General features: G+C 40.7%; 1 protein-coding gene across 1 annotated transcript in view; it reads right to left on the bottom strand.

The window, feature by feature from the left end:
- LOC124622668 (poly(A) RNA polymerase gld-2 homolog A-like) overlaps window positions 1–22,806 on the bottom strand; it is a 148,879-nt gene that overhangs the window by 18,932 nt on the left and 107,141 nt on the right. The window contains exons 9-10 of the mRNA XM_047148461.1: window positions 21,951–22,128; window positions 4,402–4,517 (exon numbers count right to left, since the gene is read on the bottom strand). Of these exons, the coding sequence (XP_047004417.1) occupies window positions 4,402–4,517; window positions 21,951–22,128 (294 nt within the window). The remainder of the gene's footprint in view (window positions 1–4,401; window positions 4,518–21,950; window positions 22,129–22,806) is intronic.

Raw genomic sequence — 22,806 nt, 5'->3', positions numbered from 1 at the left:
AAAAGTGTTGAAAAGGTTTGAAACTATGTGCACAGTTTATTTCAAGTCTCTAAGAGCTCTCATTGTCAAACACTGGATGAATATAGCCAGGGTAATTTGTATGTTGTGAGTTACACTGCCTCAAGACACACACACACACACACACACACACACACACACACACACACACATTTTCAACTTTAATCCTTGACTTATTATGTTACACTTTTAACATAGGATTGCAGCTCTTAATGAACACACTATGACAATTTCAATTTGTTCAGTCAGTAATTACATGAAATACATTCTGACCCTGAAAGTCAAGAGACAGGAAAGGCGCAGCTGGGATTGGGTGAGCATTTTAGCTGTTTAGTGATATAAATAACAATACATCTGCATTTATTGCCTGCAAATCACTGAAGTGTGCGAGAGTACCTTCTACTCTTTTCTTCTCATTTCAGTCATATACAGTGTTCGGTAAGAATGACTGTTTGTACACCTCTGTGCAAACAGAGTTTTATAAGTGCAATCCATATAGGATATATATGTAGGGGGCTGGAGAATGTAGTTCCTGCCCTGGAAGATGGATCTTAAAGTTTTATAAGCAGGTTCTCACATGATGTCCTATGGCTTTCTTCAACAGTGTGGCAGTTACGATTTTGCAACATTTTTGTTATAAACCCTCATCAGCCTGTGCCTGTGACCAACTGGACCATTTTTCTCACACACATTCAATGCCTTCTTACAGGTCAATTTTTCCAGCATCCTAGCAATGAAGTCTCACATTTGTTTTATCTAAAGTTGAGCCTTTGTGGTCTCTCCACTTCACACATCAGTGCAGTGTTATTCCCAAATACATTTACAATGGGGTCAGGTGAATACAGGGTTCAACAATCATGAAAGAAGGTTGTATACATGGAAGAACCCTGGGGATACTATAAGGTTTCAGATAGATTATATAATGGTAAGACAGATTTAGGAACCAGGTTTTAAATTGTAAGACATTTCCAGGGGTAGATGTGGACTCTGACCACAATCTATTGGTTATGAACTGTAGATTAAAACTGAAGAAACTGCAAAAATGTGGGAATTTAAGGAGATGGGACCTGGATAAACTGAAAGAATCAGAGGTTGTACAGAGTTTCAGGGAGAGCATCAGGGAACAATTGACAGGAATGGGGAAAAGAAATACAGTAGAAGAAGAATGGGTAGCTTTGAGGAATGAAATAGTGAAGGCAGCAGAGGATCAAGTAGGTAGAAAGACGACGGCTAGTAGAAATCCTGGGGTAACAGAAGAGATACTGAATTTAATTGATGAAAGGAGAAAATACAAAAATGCAGTAAGAAGCAGGCAAAAAGGAAAACAAACGTCTCAAAAATGAGATTGACAGGAAGTGCAAAATGGCTAAGCAGGGATGGCTAGAGGACAAATGTAATGATGTAGACGCTTATGTCACTAGGGGTAAGATAGATACTGCCTACAGGAAAATTAAAGAGACCTTTGGAGAAAAGAGAAACACTTGCATGAATATCAAGAGCTAAGATGGAAACCCAGTTCTAACTAAAGAAGAGAAAGCAGAAAGATGGAACGAGTATATAGAGGATCTATACAGGGTCGTAGTTCTTGAGGACAATATTATGGAAATGGAAGAGGATGTAGATGAAGATGAAATGGAAAATATGATACTGTGTGAAGAGTTTGACAGAGCACTGAAAGACCTAAGTCGAAACAAGGCCCCGGGAGTTGACAACATTCCATTAGAACTACTGACAGCCTTGGGAGAGCCAGTCCTGACAAAACTCTACCATCTGGTGAGCAAGATGTATGAGACAGGCGAAATTCCCTGACTTCAAGAAGAATGTAATAATTCCAATCCCAAAGAGAGCAGGTGTTGACACATGTGATAATTATTGACCTATCAGTTTAATAAGTCACGGCTCCAAAATAATAACCCAAATTCTTTACAGATGAATGGAAAAACTGGTAGAAGCCGACCTCGGGGAAGATCAGTTTGGATTCCATACAAATGTTGGACCATGTGAGGCAATGCTGACCCTACGACTTATCTTAGAGAATAGATTAAGGAAAGGCAAGCCTACATTTCTAGCATTTGTAGACTTAGAGAAAGCTTTTGACAATGTTGATTGGAATACTCTCTTTCGTATTCTGAAGGTGGCAAGGGTGAAATGCAGGGCGTGAAAGGCTATTTACAATTTGTACAGAAAGCAGATTGGGGTTACAAGAGTCGAGGGACATGAAAAGGAAACAGTGGTTGGGAAGGGAGTGAGACAGGGTTGTAGACTATCCCCGATGCTATTCAATCTGTATATTGAGCAAGCAATAAAGGAAACAAAAGAAAACTTCGGAGTAGGTATTAAAATCCATGGAGAAGAAATAAAAACTTTTGAGGTTCGCCGATGACATTGTAATTCTGTCAGAGACAGCAAAGGACTTGGAAGAGCAGTTAAACAGAATGGACAGTGTCTTGAAAGGAGGATATAAGATGAACATCAACAAAAGCAAAACGAAGATAATGGAATGTAGTCGAATAAATTCTGGTGATGCTGAGGGAATTAGATTAGGAAATGAGACACTTAAAGTAATAAAGGAGTATTGCTTTTTCGGGTGCAAATTAACTGATGATGGTCGAAGTAGAGGGGATATAAAATGTAGACTGACAATGGCAAGGAAAGCGTTCTGAAGAAGAGAAATATGTTAACATCTAATATTGATTTATGTGCCAGGAAGTCGTTTCTGAAAGTATTTGTATGGAGTGTAGCCATGTACGGAAGTGAAACATGGACGATAAATAGGTTAGACAAGAAGAGAATAGAAGCTTTCGAAATGTGGTGCTACAGAAGAACACTGAAGATTAGATGGTTATATCACATAACTAATGAGGAGGTATTGAATCGAATTGGGGAGAAGAGGAGCTTGTGGCACAACTTGAGTAGAAGAAGGGATCGGTTGGTATGACATGTTCTGAGGCATCAAGGGACCACCAATTTAGTACTGGAGGGCAGCGTGGGGGTAAAAATCATAGATGGAGACCAAGAGATGAATACACTACGCAGATTCAGAAGGATGTAGGCTGCAGTAGGTACTGGGAGATGAAGAAGCTTGCACAGGATAGGGTAGCATAGAGAGCTGCATCAAACCAGTCTCAGGTCTCAAGACAACAACAACAACAACATCATTTACAATGTAGCTGATACTAGTTGTAACTCATTAATCGTGTAGTCAAAGAAAGCCATTGTTATACATAGTTTCATGAAGTACACATATTTTCATTTTCCTAAACTAACAGCTAACACTGTCTTCGTAGCACACTGATATTCTGTCAAGAACTAAGTTGATATTATTGCTATTTTTACCACATATATCTTCCTCACAGATAACTGCATTATTTGCAAAATGCCTGAATTTGCAACTTACAGTATCAATTAAGCCATTTAAGTGTAATTAACAGCAAAAGTCTTATTACATTCCCCAGGTGCTGAACACCTATTACTTCAGCATCTGCGGATGACACACTGTTCAGCATAAAGTCCCGCACCCTACTGCCAGGAAATGTTTGATCGACCTGCAAAACAGATTACATACACCATAGGGATCCTCCCTCCCTCTCTCTCTCTCTCTCTCTCTCTCTCTCTCTCTCTCTATCTATCTCCCCCTCCCCCTCCCCCCCCCCCCCCACCCCCCACCCACCCACCACTTCCATGATTGATGTTTCCAGATCCCATGTTGATTTTCACGGAGATGATTACTATTTTGTTCCAAGAATATCAACATTTGGACTCTGACACACACGCAAGACACAGCATCACAAATAATGTGAATGGGCAGGCTAGGATTTCAATTTTCAGGTTATTTTCCAAATGGTACACTATTTGTAGTAATTTGTCATGTGAGTCGGGAAAAATAAATTCAAAAAATATGAAAAAAAAAAAAAAAACTGTGGCAACTCATAGAAAAAAATATTAATTTCCTGGGAAAGAACATAGGAGTCAATGGAAATATGGTTTCAGATACAATGCAACAATCACTGACAAGACCCACATATGCCATTCAAGTTACCCTCTTACTTGTTCAGATACAGCAAGTAATTTATGAAGCTATATATTTTCAATTATTTGTGAAACTAGTATCAAAGGTACTCCATAATTAGTAAGGGCATTAATACCCAGTACTTCAAAGTCTTCTGAAAGTACATCCCCAAACTGATTCATGAACTTTTTCCTGTTCTTTGAACAGGCTACAAGGCTGAAGCAGTGGCAGCAGTGGGGAAAAAAAAATTTTAATGCTATATTTTGGTTTTGTAGTTGGCATGGTGATGGCACAAGCTACAGTAACAATTTTAAGATGCAGTGGTAATGGGAGTAATGAAGCTCTTGAGTAACAGGTATCAGTACTGAAATTACCTTCAATACATAAGTATTTCCACTGATGAGGATCGTTCTTGTAAGACCGCACGTGACGGCATTCTTCTATGGGGATCTTTCCAGCAACTCTCACAGAAATAGCATACTGGCTGAAACTAAATTATTTTTTTGTAATCCACTGCTGTTTCACAAGAAGAAAAATAAAAATATACACATATCTTCATCAAAATAAGTCAACAACATAAGTAATTCTACAAACCCTATATTAAATAAGAAATTAAATTAAATGGTAGTTTTATAAAATGAACAGCAAACAAGAGGAATGCTTCGTGGAGTAAATAACATCAGCCTAGTTGACATCAGCTTAGTATGTCCACTTATATATAGAGAGAGACAGACACCTAACATCTTCACCTTAGGTATTTTTTGGTTTATCAAAATTGGCTGCCTGTTTTTAATCCAGATAAACTGTCCAGAGGGGTTGATGATGAATCGAGCTGACATCTGTGTGGTGAATCATTCAAGTTGCAGTAAGAAAAGAAAAAATCTTAATTTCAAATTCATATTCGTAATTTCTGAAACACACAGTTCACCATTTTAACAGGTCCTGTAACTTATTGTCTAGGTGAAAACAGATTACTAGTACTCTTAATGAGTCAAATAATATTTGAAGTGAAAAAGTTAGTTATCTCAACCTGTTCATGAGAATGAAGGAACTACTTGCAGACAAAAAAAACAGAACACACACATGAAAGTAACTATGTGGGACTACATCATGTAGGACAAACAAATACAAAATTCATTGAATGTAAGTCAGCAAGTGTCATTGGTGATACTATCTTATTCACTGGATCGATACTGTTGTTCACTTTGTTGAAGGACTTAGTGATATTCAGTGCTCCTCCTTCCATTAAGTATAGCTTCAAACCACATCATTTGGTTAGCACGAATTGTTCCCTGAGAGTGCACAAGAAATTCTTATTATTTTACCATACAGTTGATCACATCCAATACTCCATTATTTCATATATCCATCTTCTATTTTGGATGGAGAGCGAGACAACAGATGGTCAGTATATGAGAATTAATGGTCACATCTCCAGCTGTTTGTTGAAATCTCTTTATACAAATGCAACTGGCTTCGACGACACACTCTACTGACACAAGGTGGATACATAAACAACTTTCCATACTGCCATATCCCCTGTTATCACAGTATGGAAAGTTGGTTATAGGTCCAAATTTGCCAATACACGGACATGACAATGGTGCAGTGTCACCAGAACCAGCCACAATTGAGTAAAGACATTTGAAAACAAGGCTGAAGGTGATACCCCTAATTGTTATACTATTCCATAAGTATTCATTAACATTGTTAATACACTTCAACACTTTCAGGGCTGAAGCAAGACCTTCAGAAAACTCCATATTTAAATAACTTGAAAATTATATCAATCATTTGATCTATCTACATCCAATTTGAAAATTGTTACACTATCATTTGTAATTAAACTAGTCACTTTATAGCAGGCTGTTCCAGCTCATGAGCTTCATGCTGAGCTGCAGAGCACTCCCTGCTCCACAGAGCACTGTTGCTTGCTGTGGCCAAAGAAATGGGCTGGTCACACCTTAAATGATTGCCAACATCATACTCTTCGCAACTATGACATAGTGACTTACTACCTCGGGGCAATGGAAAGTTAAGGAATGTTTTAAAATAAATTGCATAAGTTTATTGGGTATCTGAAATCAGATGTTTTTTCTTTGTATCATAACAAGAGCGATAATATCTGGCATGAAAGTGCTCGCAGAATTAATGAGCAAGACTGCCTTCAGTGTCTCGTCCAGAAGAAAAGATTGTTCCTTGGTTTGTATTCTTTTCATTGTTCAGAAAAGCTGCTTACAAGAATACATAGAGCCAAACATGCACATGATCTGCGCAGAATCTCTGTGCAGCTTGAGAAATGTTTTTTGCTGTTATGAACAATACCACAGTGACAAATTAAATATTTGTTTTATTTCATTTTAGGGCACAAAAACAACTAAGGTCATAAGCGCCCTTGTCAGAACCTTAGAACGTAACAACTAGAAAGGAGTTAAAGCAACTCTGTGTTAAGCCCAGTTGATGGAAGGAAAGAGCTAAGAACAAGAATTTTCTCTTGAAGGAAGGTCCACAAAATATGCCACAGAGACAACAAAGATACCAAACTAAAGTTTAAATGTCCTTCACCATACTGCTATGAAGTAAAATGTGGTCAACAGCACACGCGTTGTTCACTAATAATTCAGACGGCAAACATATATCAGAACATAAATGGTTAAAAAAAGGGCATTCGGTCAGGAAATGGCAAACAAAGATTGATGACAATGAGCACAAAGTGGTGGGGGATTACCACTTAACAAATGGCAATAGCTAAAACAACAGTGCCCAGTACGCAACCTGGCTAAAATGACCTTGCAGCAAGTGGACCAAGAGGAGGTCGGCCAAGCGGCTGAGAGAGGTTTAAGCCCCTGGAACTTGTTCGCATGAAGGAAGACCAGCTGTGATGCCAAAGTGACACCACCCGCTGACAGACAGTAATACGGAGATCATCAGAAGGAATGGATGAACTAGTGGCCCAATGTAGGAGGACTGCAGCCTCGGCAGCAGCCTCGTTTCCTGTCAGACCGATATGATGAGGAACACACACAGACATCACAGTGGCTCTCTCAAGAGTGAGCAGGTGGAAGCTTTAGCTTTCTTGATCCAGTTTCACTAAGGGATGGATTGTGTACAGCACACACAGCATCTGAATGGCAACTAGAGAGTCAGAGCATGTGACAATTGATAAGCCTGTGTCGCCAGAAGTACTGCATGGCCTGATAAATGGCGAAGAGCTCTGCTGTAAATGCTGAGCAGTGTTCTGGAAGCCGATACTGAAAATCCTCACTGCCAATTATGAAGGCACACCCAACTCCATAGCTCAAGAGCCATAGTGTATATAAAGGTAATATCGCTAAGTTCTGTGTGAAGGTCAAGAAACTTACAGCAACAGATCGAATCTCGAGTAGTTTCCTTAGGAAGAAAATGAAATCCAAGGTGAACACAGGTCACTGCATGAAGCAAAGGTGGTAAAGGGTTCACATCCATTGGGAAAGTGGCAGGTTGTGAGAAGTTAAGCTGACTCCAGGAATTAACAGAGAAATGGGATGTGCCCCACACTGGTGGTCAAAGGAGTCGTCGAAGAAGGAGGCAGAGGATGGGTGGCAGGATATGGCAGACAAATGGCATGCGTGTCCAGTGAGGTGAACATCAGGTCAGTATGACAGTGGTAGTTTGGCAGCTTCTGCATAGACATTCTCAACCATGCTAGTGTAAAAGGCACCAGCGGTCCAACAGGATTCTCAATAATGCATTGTATTTAGAAAGCATAAACTGGATGGACATGCAGATGCATAAATGAAACACCCATAGGTGAGTTTCAAATGAACAAGGGATTGGTACAAATGTAGTAGGGTAGCCCAACCTGCTCCCCATGAAGTACAGCTTAGGGCATGTATAGGACATTGAGGGACCAGATACAGTGGGCAGCCACATAAGGTATGTGGGACAACCACGGAAGTTTTCTATCAAGCACGAGCCCCAGGAATTTCATAGTTTCAGCGAACAGAAGAACAACAGGTCCAAGATGTAAAGACAGTGGAACACAACCACTGCACTGCCAGAAATTCATACAAACAGTTTTGTCAGTGGGAAAGCGAAAGCCATTGTCGATGCTCCACAAGTAAAGATTATCGAGACATCACTGAAGACACCACTTAAGGAGACAAGTCCATAGAGAACTGCAATAGGTCACAAAATCATCAATGAAAAGGTATCCAGAGATGCCCAGCAGGAGAAGTCCATAATAGGGTTAATGGCTATAGCAAAGAGGACAACACTTGGGACAGACCCTGACACACAACGAAATGTCGAGGTCCGTTACATGGTTTGACGTAGTAACGAGGTGGTGAACTACAGAACAGCCTGCTCAAAATCCATATTTTGCAGTGATTAGTAAATTGCGAGACTTGAGACACCATATCAACTGGGCACGAATCATATGTCCCATCACCTTGCAAACGCAGCTGGTGAGTGAAATGGGGTGGTAGCTGGAAGGAAGGCATTAGTCCTTACCGAGCCAAAGTATGGCTATGACAGTGGCTTCACACCAGCATCTGGGAAACGTGCCAGTTGCCCAGATGCAATTCTACACATCACGTAAGAAGTGCTTGCCTGCAAGAGAAAGGGGCTGCAACATCTGAATGTGAATACCGTCCAGCCCTGGGGTGAAAGATCAGGATGAAGTGAGAGTGTCATATAGATCCCATAGTAATGGCAGCATTGTAGCATTCACGATTCGGAGAGGAAAAATGTATCACACCCGAGCCTTCTCAACTCATTTCCGATGGAGGAAGCCAGAGCGATAGTGGATGGAGCTCGAAAGCAAAATAGTGGCCTAAGATGCTGGTAACAGCGATGGGGTCCACAATGACATCATCTGCAACAGAAAGGGGAATGAACCTTGGTCCCAGAGTGTCATCAGAGATTGGCCCACATGACAGAAGAGAGAGTGAGACTGTTAAAAGGAACTAGTAAATAAAATCCAGCTAGCTTTTTAGCTAACGTGAAGAATGCGACGAAAGTGAGCATGCAACTGTTTATAACGAATAGAGTTTGCCAGAGTAGGATGACATTAAAAATGCAGAGAGCATGTCTCTGTACGCAAATTGCATCGTGGCATGCCTCAGTCCACCAAGGGACCGGGAAATGGCGCAGTAAAGGTGAAGTGTGAGGAATGGAACATTCTGCAATGGTAAGCGTAATGTTTTTAAGGTTCTACCTGGTGATCACAACTGGGGAAATGTTGTTCACCGAAGGTTGCCAGTTGAGCTTAGAAAGCTGGCAATTGATTTTACACATAGGTGCGGTAAGAGTCAGCAAATGGTGAGCACACTGGAAATAGTTGCTCGAGTATGTGTCAGTGAGAACGGATCACTCAAGATGACACACACGCTGGGCAGTGCAGAACAGGAGGCCCAAATGGGAATAGGTGTGCATGGAGTCTGAAAAGAATGTGGGTGCTCAAGTGTTAAGCGAGATGAGGTTAACTTGACTGAGAAGGTCAGCCAAGAGGGCATCACTCCAACAGGTTCTGGAAAAGCCCCAAAGGAGATAGTGTGCATTAAAGTCACCAAGCAGCAAAAAGGGGCGAGGGAGTTGCCCAATAAGCTGGAGGAAGTCTGCCATGGTGACACTCCATGATGGAGGGATGTGGACAGTACAAAGAGAAAAGGTGAAGTGAGTACTGAAAATGTGGACTGCAACAGCATGCAGCCGTGAGTTCAGTGAGGTGGTTTGGCTATGATCATCATCTCAGATCAATAATGTGATTCCCCCAAGAGATGGAATGCCGTCCTTGAGGAAGGGAGGCTAGGGTTAAAGCAGACCAGAAAGAAATGCGAGCAGTCTAAGCAGTTGCGAGGATGCAATTTTGTTTCCTGGAGGCAGAAAACAAGTGGAAGCTGTGATTCCAAGAGCAGCCGTAACTCTTCCTTGTTGGATCTAATGCCACAAACATTCCATTGGAGAAGAGTCATGACGGGGGAAGAGGAGGAGGAAAAAAATGAAGGTTTGTCATCTCGGCAGCTGCCGAGTGCCAGCCTTCGAAAACTCACTGTGACAGGGTGCAGAGGCTCGAGGTTCCTGTTCCATAAGATCTACAGAGGCATCAGAATTCTCACTGGGTTAGCAGACAGATTCCAGGGCAGAAAAATGGTTGGCGATGCAGAGCAGCGAAACGGAGGTCAGCAAGGTGAGAGTATCACGCACTGACACTGTGTAAGAGGATCTCCGAGTCGGCGAAGGAGAAGACCGTTTGCCTTTGATCAATTTCTTGGAGCCTTTGATCAATTTCTTGAAGCCTTTGTGGTTGGCAGATGAAGACGAAGATGCTTGTTGGCTGGAGGGACACAATGAGTCTTCGCGGGAATATTCCTTTTGACCTTCCCAGTCTGCTGGCTGTATAGCAAGCGATTCCACTGCTGGAGATGAAGATTTGGTGGCTTATTGTACAGCTGGAGGAGGAGGAAAAGAAGGATACAAGGATGCTACTGTGACACTTGGTAATTATAAAATCTTGGTGTTGAATTTGAGGTCACAAGTCTACGTGGCCACATCCTCCTTGGAGCGAGGAGTAGCAAGAATGCTACCGTAAGTGCCAGGTGATAAAACTTAGGGCTTTTGACTAGCCAACAACTTGCGAGTGACAGGGTCAGGCACTTTTTCCTTCACCCAGATCTCCTGGATGGCCTGCTCATCAAGATATATGGGACATTCTTGGGATGAAGCTGCATTGTTGCCATTGCAATTGATACAGCGGAGAGAAGGTGGCGGGCAATTGCCCTCATGAACATCCCTACCACAAATAACACATGTGGCCATGTTCAGCAGGACATTCAAGTGTGGTTGTAATGCTGACACTGGTTGCAGCGCATTAGGTTTGGAATGTATAGTCAGACCTTGATGACTTCGGAGCCTGCTTTGATCTTTGATGGAAGCATACTCTATCAAACACAAGAAAAAGGGTGTATGTGGGCACTAAGGTTGCATCAACCTTTTTCATTACCCGATGGACATCAGTGACAGCCTGATCAGAGAGATAAGTTTGGATTTCTTCCTTGGTCAGACCATCAAGCAACCTAGTGTAAATAACAACACGCAAAGAATTCAGTGTTCAATGGGGCTTGACACGAAGTTGATAGCCGTTGTGGAACAAAGCGGCAAACAGTTGTTAGGTTTGAGAATCACAATTGGCCCCCAAATGCAAAGTGCCATTACATAAACAAGAACAGAATTTCACAGGGCCAGAAATTATATCAACACCTTTTTGAATAATAAAAGGATTAACTGTAGCAGAGGACTGACCTCCTTCAGTACGTGATACCACGAGGAACCAAGGTGCTGCTGGGAGAGTCTTGGAATCTTCAGCCTCATTCTGTTTATGTTTAGTAGATGTAGACTGAGATGGTGACTGGCTCACTGCAGGAAAAACCCCTATTATTTCCAGCATCTCTGATGGTGTGCTCCTTCCAACTTCCCCCCACCCCCTCCCCAGAGAGGGCTCACTCCCCTTAAGTGATTATTCACATCTGACGTCACACCAACTGGGAAGGTAACAGCTCAGGCAATCACTACTCCTTAGACCTGGCCTATACCAGGGGTACGTGCAAACCCTACCTGCCGATATCGGGCTGGGAATTACGCGTTACCCAGTCATCTGCTACACATTGGATACAGTCGGCCTTCAGGAGCACACAGAGAGGAAAGAGTATCAAAGAGAAACCTCAAATGCCAAAGCCGAGGAACGATAGGAGACAGACAATGAAATAGGGAAGAAAGGAATAAAGAAAAAACAAGAGGCACTGTTTTGATGTCGCACTACTAAAACTACAGAACACATTCTCAAAACATCCTAGACATGCTCCCCAAGGGGAGGGATACAAGAATAGCAGGAGGATAGGCATGCAGCACGGAAAGGAAAAGGTGCTGCAAAGGCATTGTCACCAAGCATGAACTCGCCAAAGATTGGTGAGCCCCCTGGAGGAAAAAAAATCAAGTGTGTTGTAGAATCTGTCTTTCAGCAAAGTTGAATTTTACAAATCAATAACTTCCAACTGGAGTGACAATAACAAATCATCTGGTGAAACTGAGAATTGCATGCCAAACAATTCCATTTCCTTTTTTAAAAATAACAAGCTCTCAGAATCTTGTTTCAAAAGATGTAAAGATGTGATGAACTGCTTCATCTTGGCTTGATGATCACCGAAACTGTACCTTCAGGTTGTTTTAAGGAAGCCAAAATATTTAAGAATGTTAAAATTCCAGCACTCATCTGCCTTTCAAACAAACTTAACTTCTCCATGAACCTCTGATTAGCTTTTTTCCTGAGCTGTGTCTCTAAATTTGATGAGACATTGCTTGCTTCAAAAAGCAGACCCCTTCAACTGCCTATAGTTCCCTTGGAGACAAACACTCTGCACCTGCTACCATGCATCATTTTACGAGAGGTCCCACAGAAAATTGCTTGCTGCTCGTTGCCACAATGTGAGCGACTTTGTAGCTTGTTCAAACTGCAGCTTCAATTCTCTTTTCTTCACAGTCATTCACCTGGAAAGTACAAACACATTACAGCACAAGTACTATGCTGCATATTTCTATAACTTCTGTCCTAAGAACTGTTTTTTTAAACTTACATCTCCTGGTATTTCCATTATGCCTGGCTACTAGTTCTTCGCATGCTTTGCCTTCTATTCACTCATACTGCAACCCATGAAGAGATGTATAATTGTGCTGTATGTTTTACTAAATACTTTACGATGTACAAGATGCTGCGGAGATCCCTCTCTCAATAATAGAAATGTATCCTTCAATTGATGCACAGGACTTCTGCGACTGACCATAGCTGCTGCTGAGCATGGGTTATTGCATCAGTTGTGGCTTAATGCAGCCAGGGGGTAGTGTGTTTGCTTTCCCCCACCACACAGGCTCCAAGCTTCTGCAGTGAGCACTCAATTTCCCTGGGGTACTGTTGGAACAGTCTGCTTTATAGGATCATTAGGTACCTCACACCTACTTCTTTGTATTATTGTTTTTTTTACCAAAAATTTCACAGTTGAGAAAATTCACTTAAAATAGACCACACTCACTTGCATACAAAAAAGAAATTATTAAGCTGGCCTCTTATGTACAATCTGCTTAATGGAAAAAGTTTAAAAAGTGAAAAACTGTGTTATGGCTGAAAGGAAAAATTACTGTTGTTGGGGAAAGTTGTTCCGTATTAATCTGACAACAGTACATGCGGAATTGAAAGAGTTAACTATCAGGAGGGGAATTGGAAGACTTTTTGTAATACTGAACGATGGCCACGAAAACTTCAGTATTTATATTTGCTGGTGGATCCTTACTGCCTGGTGCAGACTCTATTACAAAAGCATATCCAGTGCTAATAGTAAGTCTCAGAAGATGACATACTGTGGGTGGAGTGTCAGGAAGGAGGAAATCCCAGTAGGCTTACAACTGAAGATAATATACCATGAATTAAAATATTGATACTGCAGAGAGAGTAAGCAGAAAACAATGTGAAAAAATATGTAGGCAAACAATAAATTTCATAAGTTTAGAATAAGAACAAAGTTAACTGTTTTTGGGAGATACTTATATCAATAAAGCAGTTTGTAATTTTGGTTAGTCAGATTAAGTTAAAAATCAAATTTTCCCAATGAAACTCTTTAAAAAAGAAAAAGAAGGAGGTGTGTAATGTCATATTCAGGGTTGTCTTTCAGCTCTGGCAAATACTGTAGTTAAGGCAGGTCCAAACATGTGATAAAAACTCTGAGATAACAAAATTTATTTAGAGTTTGAGGCCACTGGCATAAAGATATAATACTCTTAAAAATGTCAGTATTATGGTCATGAAGCCAAATATCACATTAGAGAAGAAATAAACTATGCACATTCTGGAGGAATACATACTAAAAGGCCTGGACAAAGGGAAAACAAAGCCCAGTATGAGTAGCAAGCACTAAAAGAGGAAACCATGCAATCCAAAACAGTGCTTACATCTGATACATCAAATTTTTGCCAATAGACTTTTTCCATGTGAAGATTATGAATAAAAAATTAATAATAATAATAATAAGTGTCACCCATAGAGATAATCCACCTTATGCGTAAAATACATTATTTTCCACCAAGGGAAAACTGGATGTGCAAAGGGCACACAAGCTTCCGCCAAAAATTACAAGTAATAAACACATCTCAGGCACTTTAACTGAACAGAGAACAGCCCTACTAAATAAAAATCATAAAAATATCATGATTCCAAATATGATGCATCACAACTGGAAGTGTGCTATATTTCCCAAAAATGATACCATGATCAATGGTCTGGAAGAAGGTTCCAAGTATCAAGATAATGACTCATCAATCTTAAAGTCAGAGTGACATTATGCCAACACAGCTAGGCAATGACAGTCACGTAATGGTAAGGGTACTGCAGGCAAGGTTACAGGATGTCCCAGAAAAATAAATCACAACCAAACAGTTGAGAAGAATACAGACAAAAAGCACTCATTTGGACTACCAAGGAGGCACAGTGTCTGGTTGTATGTCAAACCATATCAAAGATTTTCTGAAAATTTGAGCAGTGTGTTAAGTCTCAATCTGTCTCACCACATTGGAAGACACATCAAACATCTTTCAGTATTTGACATTGTCAACTGTTGTCAGTTACAATGTGTATCAAACAAAATATTACTTTGCGAAACATGGAAGAACAAGAACTCACTGGTTTCTCTTACTACTTGTACCATTTTAATACTTCAGAGTGCATTGCTACATATTACTGTTATTGTTTGTTTAACTTCCAAATTCTAAATGTATTAGATGAGGTACTGGAACACATCTGTGCACTTTGCCCGGATATGGCAGCATAATAATTATTAGTGCCTGTATTCCTGCTCTAACACTACTGTTGACATCCAATGCAGTAAAACTATTGCTCCATTGATGTGTGGCCTAGTGAGTAAGTGTCAAGCTACAAATCCATAGGTCTAGAGTTCAATCTTCAATCAGACCTAGGAGTTTTCTTTGTCATTTATTGATTGTTTCACCACTGGTAATAACTGTCACTGTGAAAAAATTCTAAGTTGCACTGTGATTTCAGTTCAACTAGATAGAGCAGTTACTCTGGCAGATGCAAAAACTCGCTGGTACTCACATTGATGCACACTGGAGATCATTGTAACATAGGGCACACAAACATGAGTTTTCCGTAGAGATGTTTTTGACAGACAGAGTTAGCACACTAAGCTCTTATCTGAATATTTCACTATTTTATGTGTATCATTGTTCTTCGTCTGCTTTCCAACTATCCAGTTATCTAAAGCAAAGGGTTTATTGTATTTCTTTTGGCTCAAAGCAAGCCCACCTACTGTGGATCTACATTACAAATTTTCTTAAATTATTTTATTACATCACATATAAAGCAGTTCAGCAGAACAAATGCTATCTATTCATCCAATAAGGAGACCACGTGGTGATCAGACTTTTGTTATCTTTTATATTTATTGTATGTGAAGTTCAGAACGCGAATATCAATCTCGAACAGCAGTTTGATGCAACTCTCAAAAATTCTTGAGAAAACTGATTTTGAAGTTTTCCAAGCATCTTTAATTTGCCAAAGCTACAATACCTTTTCAATGGGCCACACAGCTCTGCAGTATGATGCTCGTCTGCCAGATGAGTAGTTCATATTCGATTCCTGGCCGAAGCAACTTCAACAAAGTAGACTGTTTTACAAGGGTTTTCATGAAGTTGAAAAAAATTAACCTTTTTTTTAATTTAAAGAATCTTTGACAAAAGATCTGTAATGAATAATTTATATTTTCAATGAAAACTGAAATTGAGTGTGCAATATGTTATCAGAAATACACAGACATGCACTTTTCATAAAAAAAATTGCAATTATATGTGTGTTAATCAGCATATATTTGATGAATTTGATATTTAAATGACTTGTGTGTTCAAAATGAATAACCAAAATTGAAAAAGATAATTACCAAAACAAGACTCAAACTAGCAATCCAGTGATTATCAGCCTCGAGCACTACCTATTCTTTTTTATCTTTTTATATTTTACACTTCAGGAAAATGCTCGTAGAACATGCACCTCTGTTTAGACATTAGCGTCAGCCGGGAATCGAATCTGAGCTGCCCATGTGGAGAAGTGCATTCTACCACTGAGCCACTTGGCCCATTGATAAATCATCCTGGCTTTGGCAAATTAATGATGCTTGGAAAATCTCACAGCTTAGGTTTTCAAGAATTTTTGAGTGTTACACTGATCTGCTTTGGTTGATTTATATTTGAATTCTGTACTTTATGTAATACAAACTACAAAAATCTGATTGTCGTGTAGTCTCCTTGTGAACAGAAACACTGAATTTCAGGAAGAACCAAATCCTCATTGATTTAAACAGATTGAAGTTAGTGTCGAGATATTAGAGAGAGAAAAGTGTGGTCTTAATTGAGCTGAGTGCCACTATCATACGGGGAGGGGTGGGGTGGGGTGGGGGGTTAGCATTATTACAGACCTCACAAAGAGTGCTTCAGCTGCTTGAACATATCAGTTGACTGCAAAATGTCCATTCACTCTGTTTAGCCACTTTATAGGCACTGCTCTTTCAGGTGTGTGAACTAACACTGTGGAGTGGACACAATAGACAACATCTTCACTAATTTTCCACTGGTGAGTGCACAGAAAGAAAGGACAGTGGCAAAAACTCTACTACAGTGAGAAGAAGGGTCCCTAAGCCTTCGTTTCAGCAGAGACAAGTCCTACATTAGCGTGAGATGTTCTGGAGCTTAACCCAATTGGTTGCCTCTAGTATACATCCAAAGAGCATAATGTCCATCAAAATCAGGAGGAAGAAGAGAAATGAATGACATAGTGAAAGAAAATTATAAACTGCCAACAGTTATTTCTTGATGAACACATTCTGAAAGCATATGCTTGTAATCCACTACCACCATACAGTTGCCAGCAGTGGAACACATTCTCATATACAAATGTTTAAAAACTCAGTGATAAGTAAGAACTTGTTAAAAGGTATGCATAATTATTAAATACAGTCAATTCATGTTTGGCCCTAAACACAAAAGTCTCTTTCCCTTCATGCAGCCCCTCAACTGCAATATCATAGCACCTGAAAACACAGCATAATCCAGTTCAGTAGTAACGAGTGTCATAGCCATTTGAAGACAGGAGACAGAAGAATGGAGAATGATATCTGAGAAAGGGGGAGAAGACAACATGGGAGAAGGAGAGAGCAAGACAACATGGGAGAAGAAGAGAGCAAGACAACATGGGAGAAGAAGAGAGCAAGACAACATGGGAGAAGAAGAGAGCAAGACAACATGGGAGAAGAAGAGAGCAAGACAACATGGGAGAAGAAGAGAGCAAGACAACATGGGAGAAGAAGAGAGCAAGACAACATGGGAGAGAAGAAAGGAAGAGAACACCCTATGAAAGTATGAACAAATATCAAACAAGGGCAAGAGGCAAACAACCAAGAAATGGAGGGCGGCGCTGGCTGGCACACGCCGCAGAAGGGGGGGGGGGGGGGGGGGGAGAGGTGGGAGGTGGGCGCCATCACATGCCGCAGAAGGGGGGGGGGGGCGTCACACGCCGCAGAAGCTCAGAAGGGGAGGCGCGCGGCAAAGAGGCTCAGAAGGGGAGGCGCGCGGCAAAGAGGCTCAGAAGGGGAGGCGCGCGGCAAAGAGGCTCAGTAGGGGAGGCGCGCGGCAAAGAGGCTCAGAAGGGGAGGCGCGCGGCAAAGAGGATCAGAAGGGGAGGTGCGCGGCAAAGAGGATCAGAAGGGGAGGTGCGCGGCAAAAAGGCTCAGAAGAGGAGGTGCGGGGCAAAAAGGCTCAGAAGGGGAGGTGCGGGGCAAAAAGGCTCAGAAGGGGAGGTGCGGGGCAAAAAGGCTCAGAAGGGGAGGTGCGGGGCAAAAAGGCTCAGAAGGGGAGGTGCGGGGCAAAAAGGCTCAGAAGGGGAGGTGCGGGGCAAAAAGGCTCAGAAGGGAAGATCCGGGGCAAAGAATGCAGTTAGATCCACACCAGTAAATGCCCCCCCCCCCCCCCCATATTTCTCAAAGAATAAAAGTTACATGTAACAAGAGCTTAAAGTATCTAATTAATTAACAAGTACGTGTTAATCCCCCCATGAACCATGGACCTTGCTGTTGGTGGGGAGGCTTGCGTGCCTCAGCGATACAGATGGCCGTACCTTAGGTGCAAGCACAACGGAGGGGTATCTGTTGAGAGGCCAGACAAACATGTGGTTCCTGAAGAGGGGCAGCAGCCTTTTCAGTAGTTGCAGGGGCAACAGTCTGGATGATTGACTGATCTGGCCTTGTAACATTAACCAAAACGGCCTTGCTGTGCTGGTACTGCGAACGGCTGAAAGCAAGGGGAAACTACAGATGTAATTTTTCCCGAGGACATGCAGCTTTACTGTATGATTAAATGATGATGGCATCCTCTTGGGTAAAATATTCCGGAGGTAAAATAGTCCCCCATTCGGATCTCCGGGCGGGGACTACTCGAGAGGACGTCGTTATCAGGAGAAAGAAAACTGGCATTCTACGGATCGGAGCGTGGAATGTCAGATCCCTTAATCGGGCAGGTAGGTTAGAAAATTTAAAAAGGGAAATGGATAGGTTAAAGTTAGATATAGTGGGAATTAGTGAAGTTCGGTGGCAGGAGGAACAAGACTTTTGGTCAGGTGATTACAGGGTTATAAATACAAAATCAAATAAGGGTAATGCAGGAGTAGGTTTAATAATGAATAAAAAAATAGGAGTGCGGGTTAGCTACTACAAACATCATAGTGAACGCATTATTGTGGCCAAGATAGACACAAAGCCCATGCCTACTACAGTAGTACAAGTTTATATGCCAACTAGCTCTGCAGATGATGAAGAAATTGATGAAATGTATGACGAAATAAAAGAAATTATTCTGGTAGTGAAGGGAGACGAAAATTTAATAGTCATGGGTGACTGGAATTCGTCAGTAGGAAAAGGGAGAGAAGGAAACATAGTCGGTGAATATGGATTGGGGGGAAGAAATGAAAGAGGAAGCCGCCTTGTAGAATTTTGCACAGAGCATAATTTAATCATAGCTAACACTTTGTTCAAGAATCATGAAAGAAGGTTGTATACCTGGAAGAATCCTGGAGATACTAAAAGGTATCAGATAGATTACATAATGGTAATGCAGAGATTTAGGAACCAGGTTTTAAATTGTAAGACATTTCCAGGGGTAGATGTGGATTCTGACCACAATCTATTGGTTATGAACTGCAGATTGAAACTGAAGAAACTGCAAAAAGGCGGGAATTTAAGGAGATGGGACTTGGATAAACTGAAAGAACCAGAGGTTGTAGAGAGTTTCAGGGAGAGCATAAGGGAACAATTGACAGGAATGGGGGAAAGAAATACAGTAGAAGAAGAATGGGTAGCTCTGAGGGATGAAGTAGTGAAGGCAGCAGACGATCAAGTAGGTAAAAAGACGAGGGCTAATAGAAATCCTTGGGTAACAGAAGAAATATTGAATTTAATTGATGAAAGGAGAAAATATAAAAATGCAGTAAATGAAGCAGGCAAAAAGGAATAAAAACGTCTCAAAAATGAGATCGACAGGAAGTGCAAAATGGCTAAGCAGGGATGGCTAGAGTACAAATGTAAGGATGTAGAGGCTTGTCTCACTAGGGGTAAGATAGATACTGCCTACAGGAAAATTAAAGAGGCCTTTGGAGAGAAGAGAACCACTTGTACGAATATCAAGAGCTCAGATGGCAACCCAGTTCTAAGCAAAGAAAGGAAGGCAGAAAGGTGGAAGGAGTATATAGAGGGTTTATACAAGGGCGATGTACTTGAGGACAATATTATGGAAATGGAAGAGGATGTAGATGAAAATGAAATGGGAGATAAGATACTGCGTGAAGAGTTTGACAGAGCACTGAAAGACCTGAGTCGAAACAAGGCCCCGGGAGTAGACAACATTCCATTAGAACTACTGATGGCCTCGGGAGAGCCAGTCATGACAAAACTCTACCATCTGGTGAGCAAGATGTACGAGACAGGCGAAATACCCACAGACTTCAAGAAGAATATAATAATTCCAATCCCAAAGAAAGCAGGTGTTGACAGATGTGAAAATTACAGAACTATCAGTTTAATAAGTCACAGCTGCAAAATACTAACGCGAATTCTTTACAGACGAATGGAAAAACTGGTAGAAGCGGACCTCGGGGAGGATCAGTTTGGATTCCGTAGAAATGTTGGAACACGTGAGGCAATACTAACCTTACAACTTATCTTAGAAGAAAGATTAAGAAACGGCAAACCTACATTTCTAGCATTTGTAGACTTAGAGAAAGCTTTTGACAACGTTAACTGGAATACTCTCTTTCAAATTCTGAAGGTGGCAGAGGTAAAATACAGGGAGCAAAAGCCTATTTACAATTTGTACAGAAACCAGATGGCAGTTATAAGAGTCGAGGGGCATGAAAGGGTAGCAGTGGTTGGGAAAGGAGTGATACAGGGTTGCAGCCTCTCCCCGATGTTATTCAATCTGTATATTGAGCAAGCAGTAAAGGAAACAAAAGAAAAATTCGGAGTAGGTATTAAAATTCATGGAGAAGAAGTAAAAACTTTGAGGTTTGCCGATGACATTGTAATTCTGTCAGAAACAGCAAAGGACTTGGAAGAGCAGTTGAACGGAATGGACAGTGTCTTGAAAGGAGGATATAAGATGAACATCAACAAAAGCAAAATGAGGATAATGGAATGTAGTCTAATTAAGTCTGGTGATGCTGAGGGAATTAGATTAGGAAATGAGACACTTAAAGTAGTAAAGGAGTTTTGCTATTTAGGGAGTAAAATAACTGATGATGGTCGAAGTAGAGAGGATATAAAATGTAGACTGGCAAAGGCAAGGAAATCGTTTCTGAAGAAGAGAAATTTGTTAACATCGAGTACAGATTTAAGTGTCAGGAAGTCGTTTCTGAAAGTATTTGTATGGAGTGTAGCCATGTATGGAAGTGAAACATGGACAATAACCAGTTTGGACAAGAAGAGAATAGAAGCTTTCGAAATGTGGTGCTACAGAAGAATGCTGAAGATAAGGTGGGTAGATCACGTAACTAATGAGGAGGTATTGAATAGGATTGGGGAGAAGAGAAGTTTGTGGCACAACTTGACTAGAAGAAGGGATCGGTTGGTAGGACATGTTCCGAGGCATCAAGGGATCACAAATTTAGCATTGGAGGGCAGCGTGGAGGGTAAAAATCGTAGAGGGAGACCAAGAGATCAATACACTAAGTAGATTCAGAAGGATGTAGGTTGCAGTAGGTACTGGGAGATGAAGAAACTTGCACAGGATAGAGTAGCATGGAGAGCTGCATCAAACCAGTCTCAGGACTGAAGACCACAACAACCACAACAACATACGTGTTAATGCATTAAATGTTTGCTTTAAGTAAGCAAGCCAGAAAAAGTTTATAAGGGGGTTTGGAATTATGCTAAAGTTTGTTGATAGTTGCTAAATGCTTTCACTCTCAATACTGGATGAATAAAGTCCGAACAGTTGTGCACCACCAGTTACGTTGCCTAGAAACCATCACAGAGTTTCTGATTGTAATACTTGCCTTATTGTGTTAAACTTTTAATATTACATTGTACTTCTTAATGAGCACATTATGTCATCATTTTAAAGTTTTAAATTTGGTTAATAATCACTTAAAATATTGAAAATCTAATTTTTGTTAAATCTAAAATCGGTCAGACGGGGAATCTGGAACTGTGTCTGGGTACTGTGCCCAGGTTCCGGGATAATAGTTTAGTAATATGCACATGTTACCAATACATCTAAAGGAATGATCGGGCATAGTTGCTATTTTTGACAGTTACATAGGCAAGATATTTAGACTGCTTATACATACTCAAACTCCACATAGTAGCGCAGAAACTCAACAAACAGTTCACCCAGTGTTTGAACATTATCTGAATGAAAAGGCCGCAATTCTTCATGAATGTTGATTCTATGTATATCGGAATGCGGACTGAATTTTCCTTGATATATTTCATGAAGGCAAGGTAACACTGAGGGAGCAACTCCACCTACAACAAAATGAAAATGATTCTTTGAAGTAATACAAACTAAAATATTTAATGCTAAATTAGTAAAACATGAATTGTATGAGAGATGTTAATTAAATTCTTATCCTGAGAAACATTACATAGTATTTGAGAAATTAATTTTTCTTATTTTCAGTGTAGTCTCCTTGTGCACAAATACATTTAGTCTAGTGACTTTCCAACTTTTTAATACCATTAGTAAACATAAAAAAAGTATCTTCCTCAGCTTCAACTTCTTCATTTCATGTTTATCTTTGTTCACCCTGCTACCATGTGGGTGTCTTTCAAAGCAAAGGACCTGCAGTCTTGTAACAAACACTACATAAATACAGTTAGATCCCATTATACATGCATTTGTTATACATGTTTTGGTTGGTTGGTTTGTGGGATTAAAGGGACCAGACTTATACATGTTTTCCCAAATATAAATAATTTTAGTTTTAAGCCCAGTGTTGCAAACTGTTAACAGTATGCGGAAGCAATAATGTGTTAGCACATCTCAACGCAATTCTTCTATCATGTTTGCCGAGACATGAATCATCAGCTCAGGTCTGTGGAGCTGTGAAGTTGCACTTGACAAGGTATGTATTTAAATTGTAGGGTTACAGGAAAGAAACAGTGTCTGTCGAGGGAAGGAAGCATGTATGCAAGTCACATTCA

This window comes from Schistocerca americana, chromosome 7 (assembly GCF_021461395.2).
Source record: "Schistocerca americana isolate TAMUIC-IGC-003095 chromosome 7, iqSchAmer2.1, whole genome shotgun sequence".
NCBI lineage: Eukaryota > Metazoa > Arthropoda > Insecta > Orthoptera > Acrididae > Schistocerca > Schistocerca americana.
Note: the sequence above shows the minus strand (reverse complement) of the source record. Positions and strands in the feature narration are given on the sequence as shown.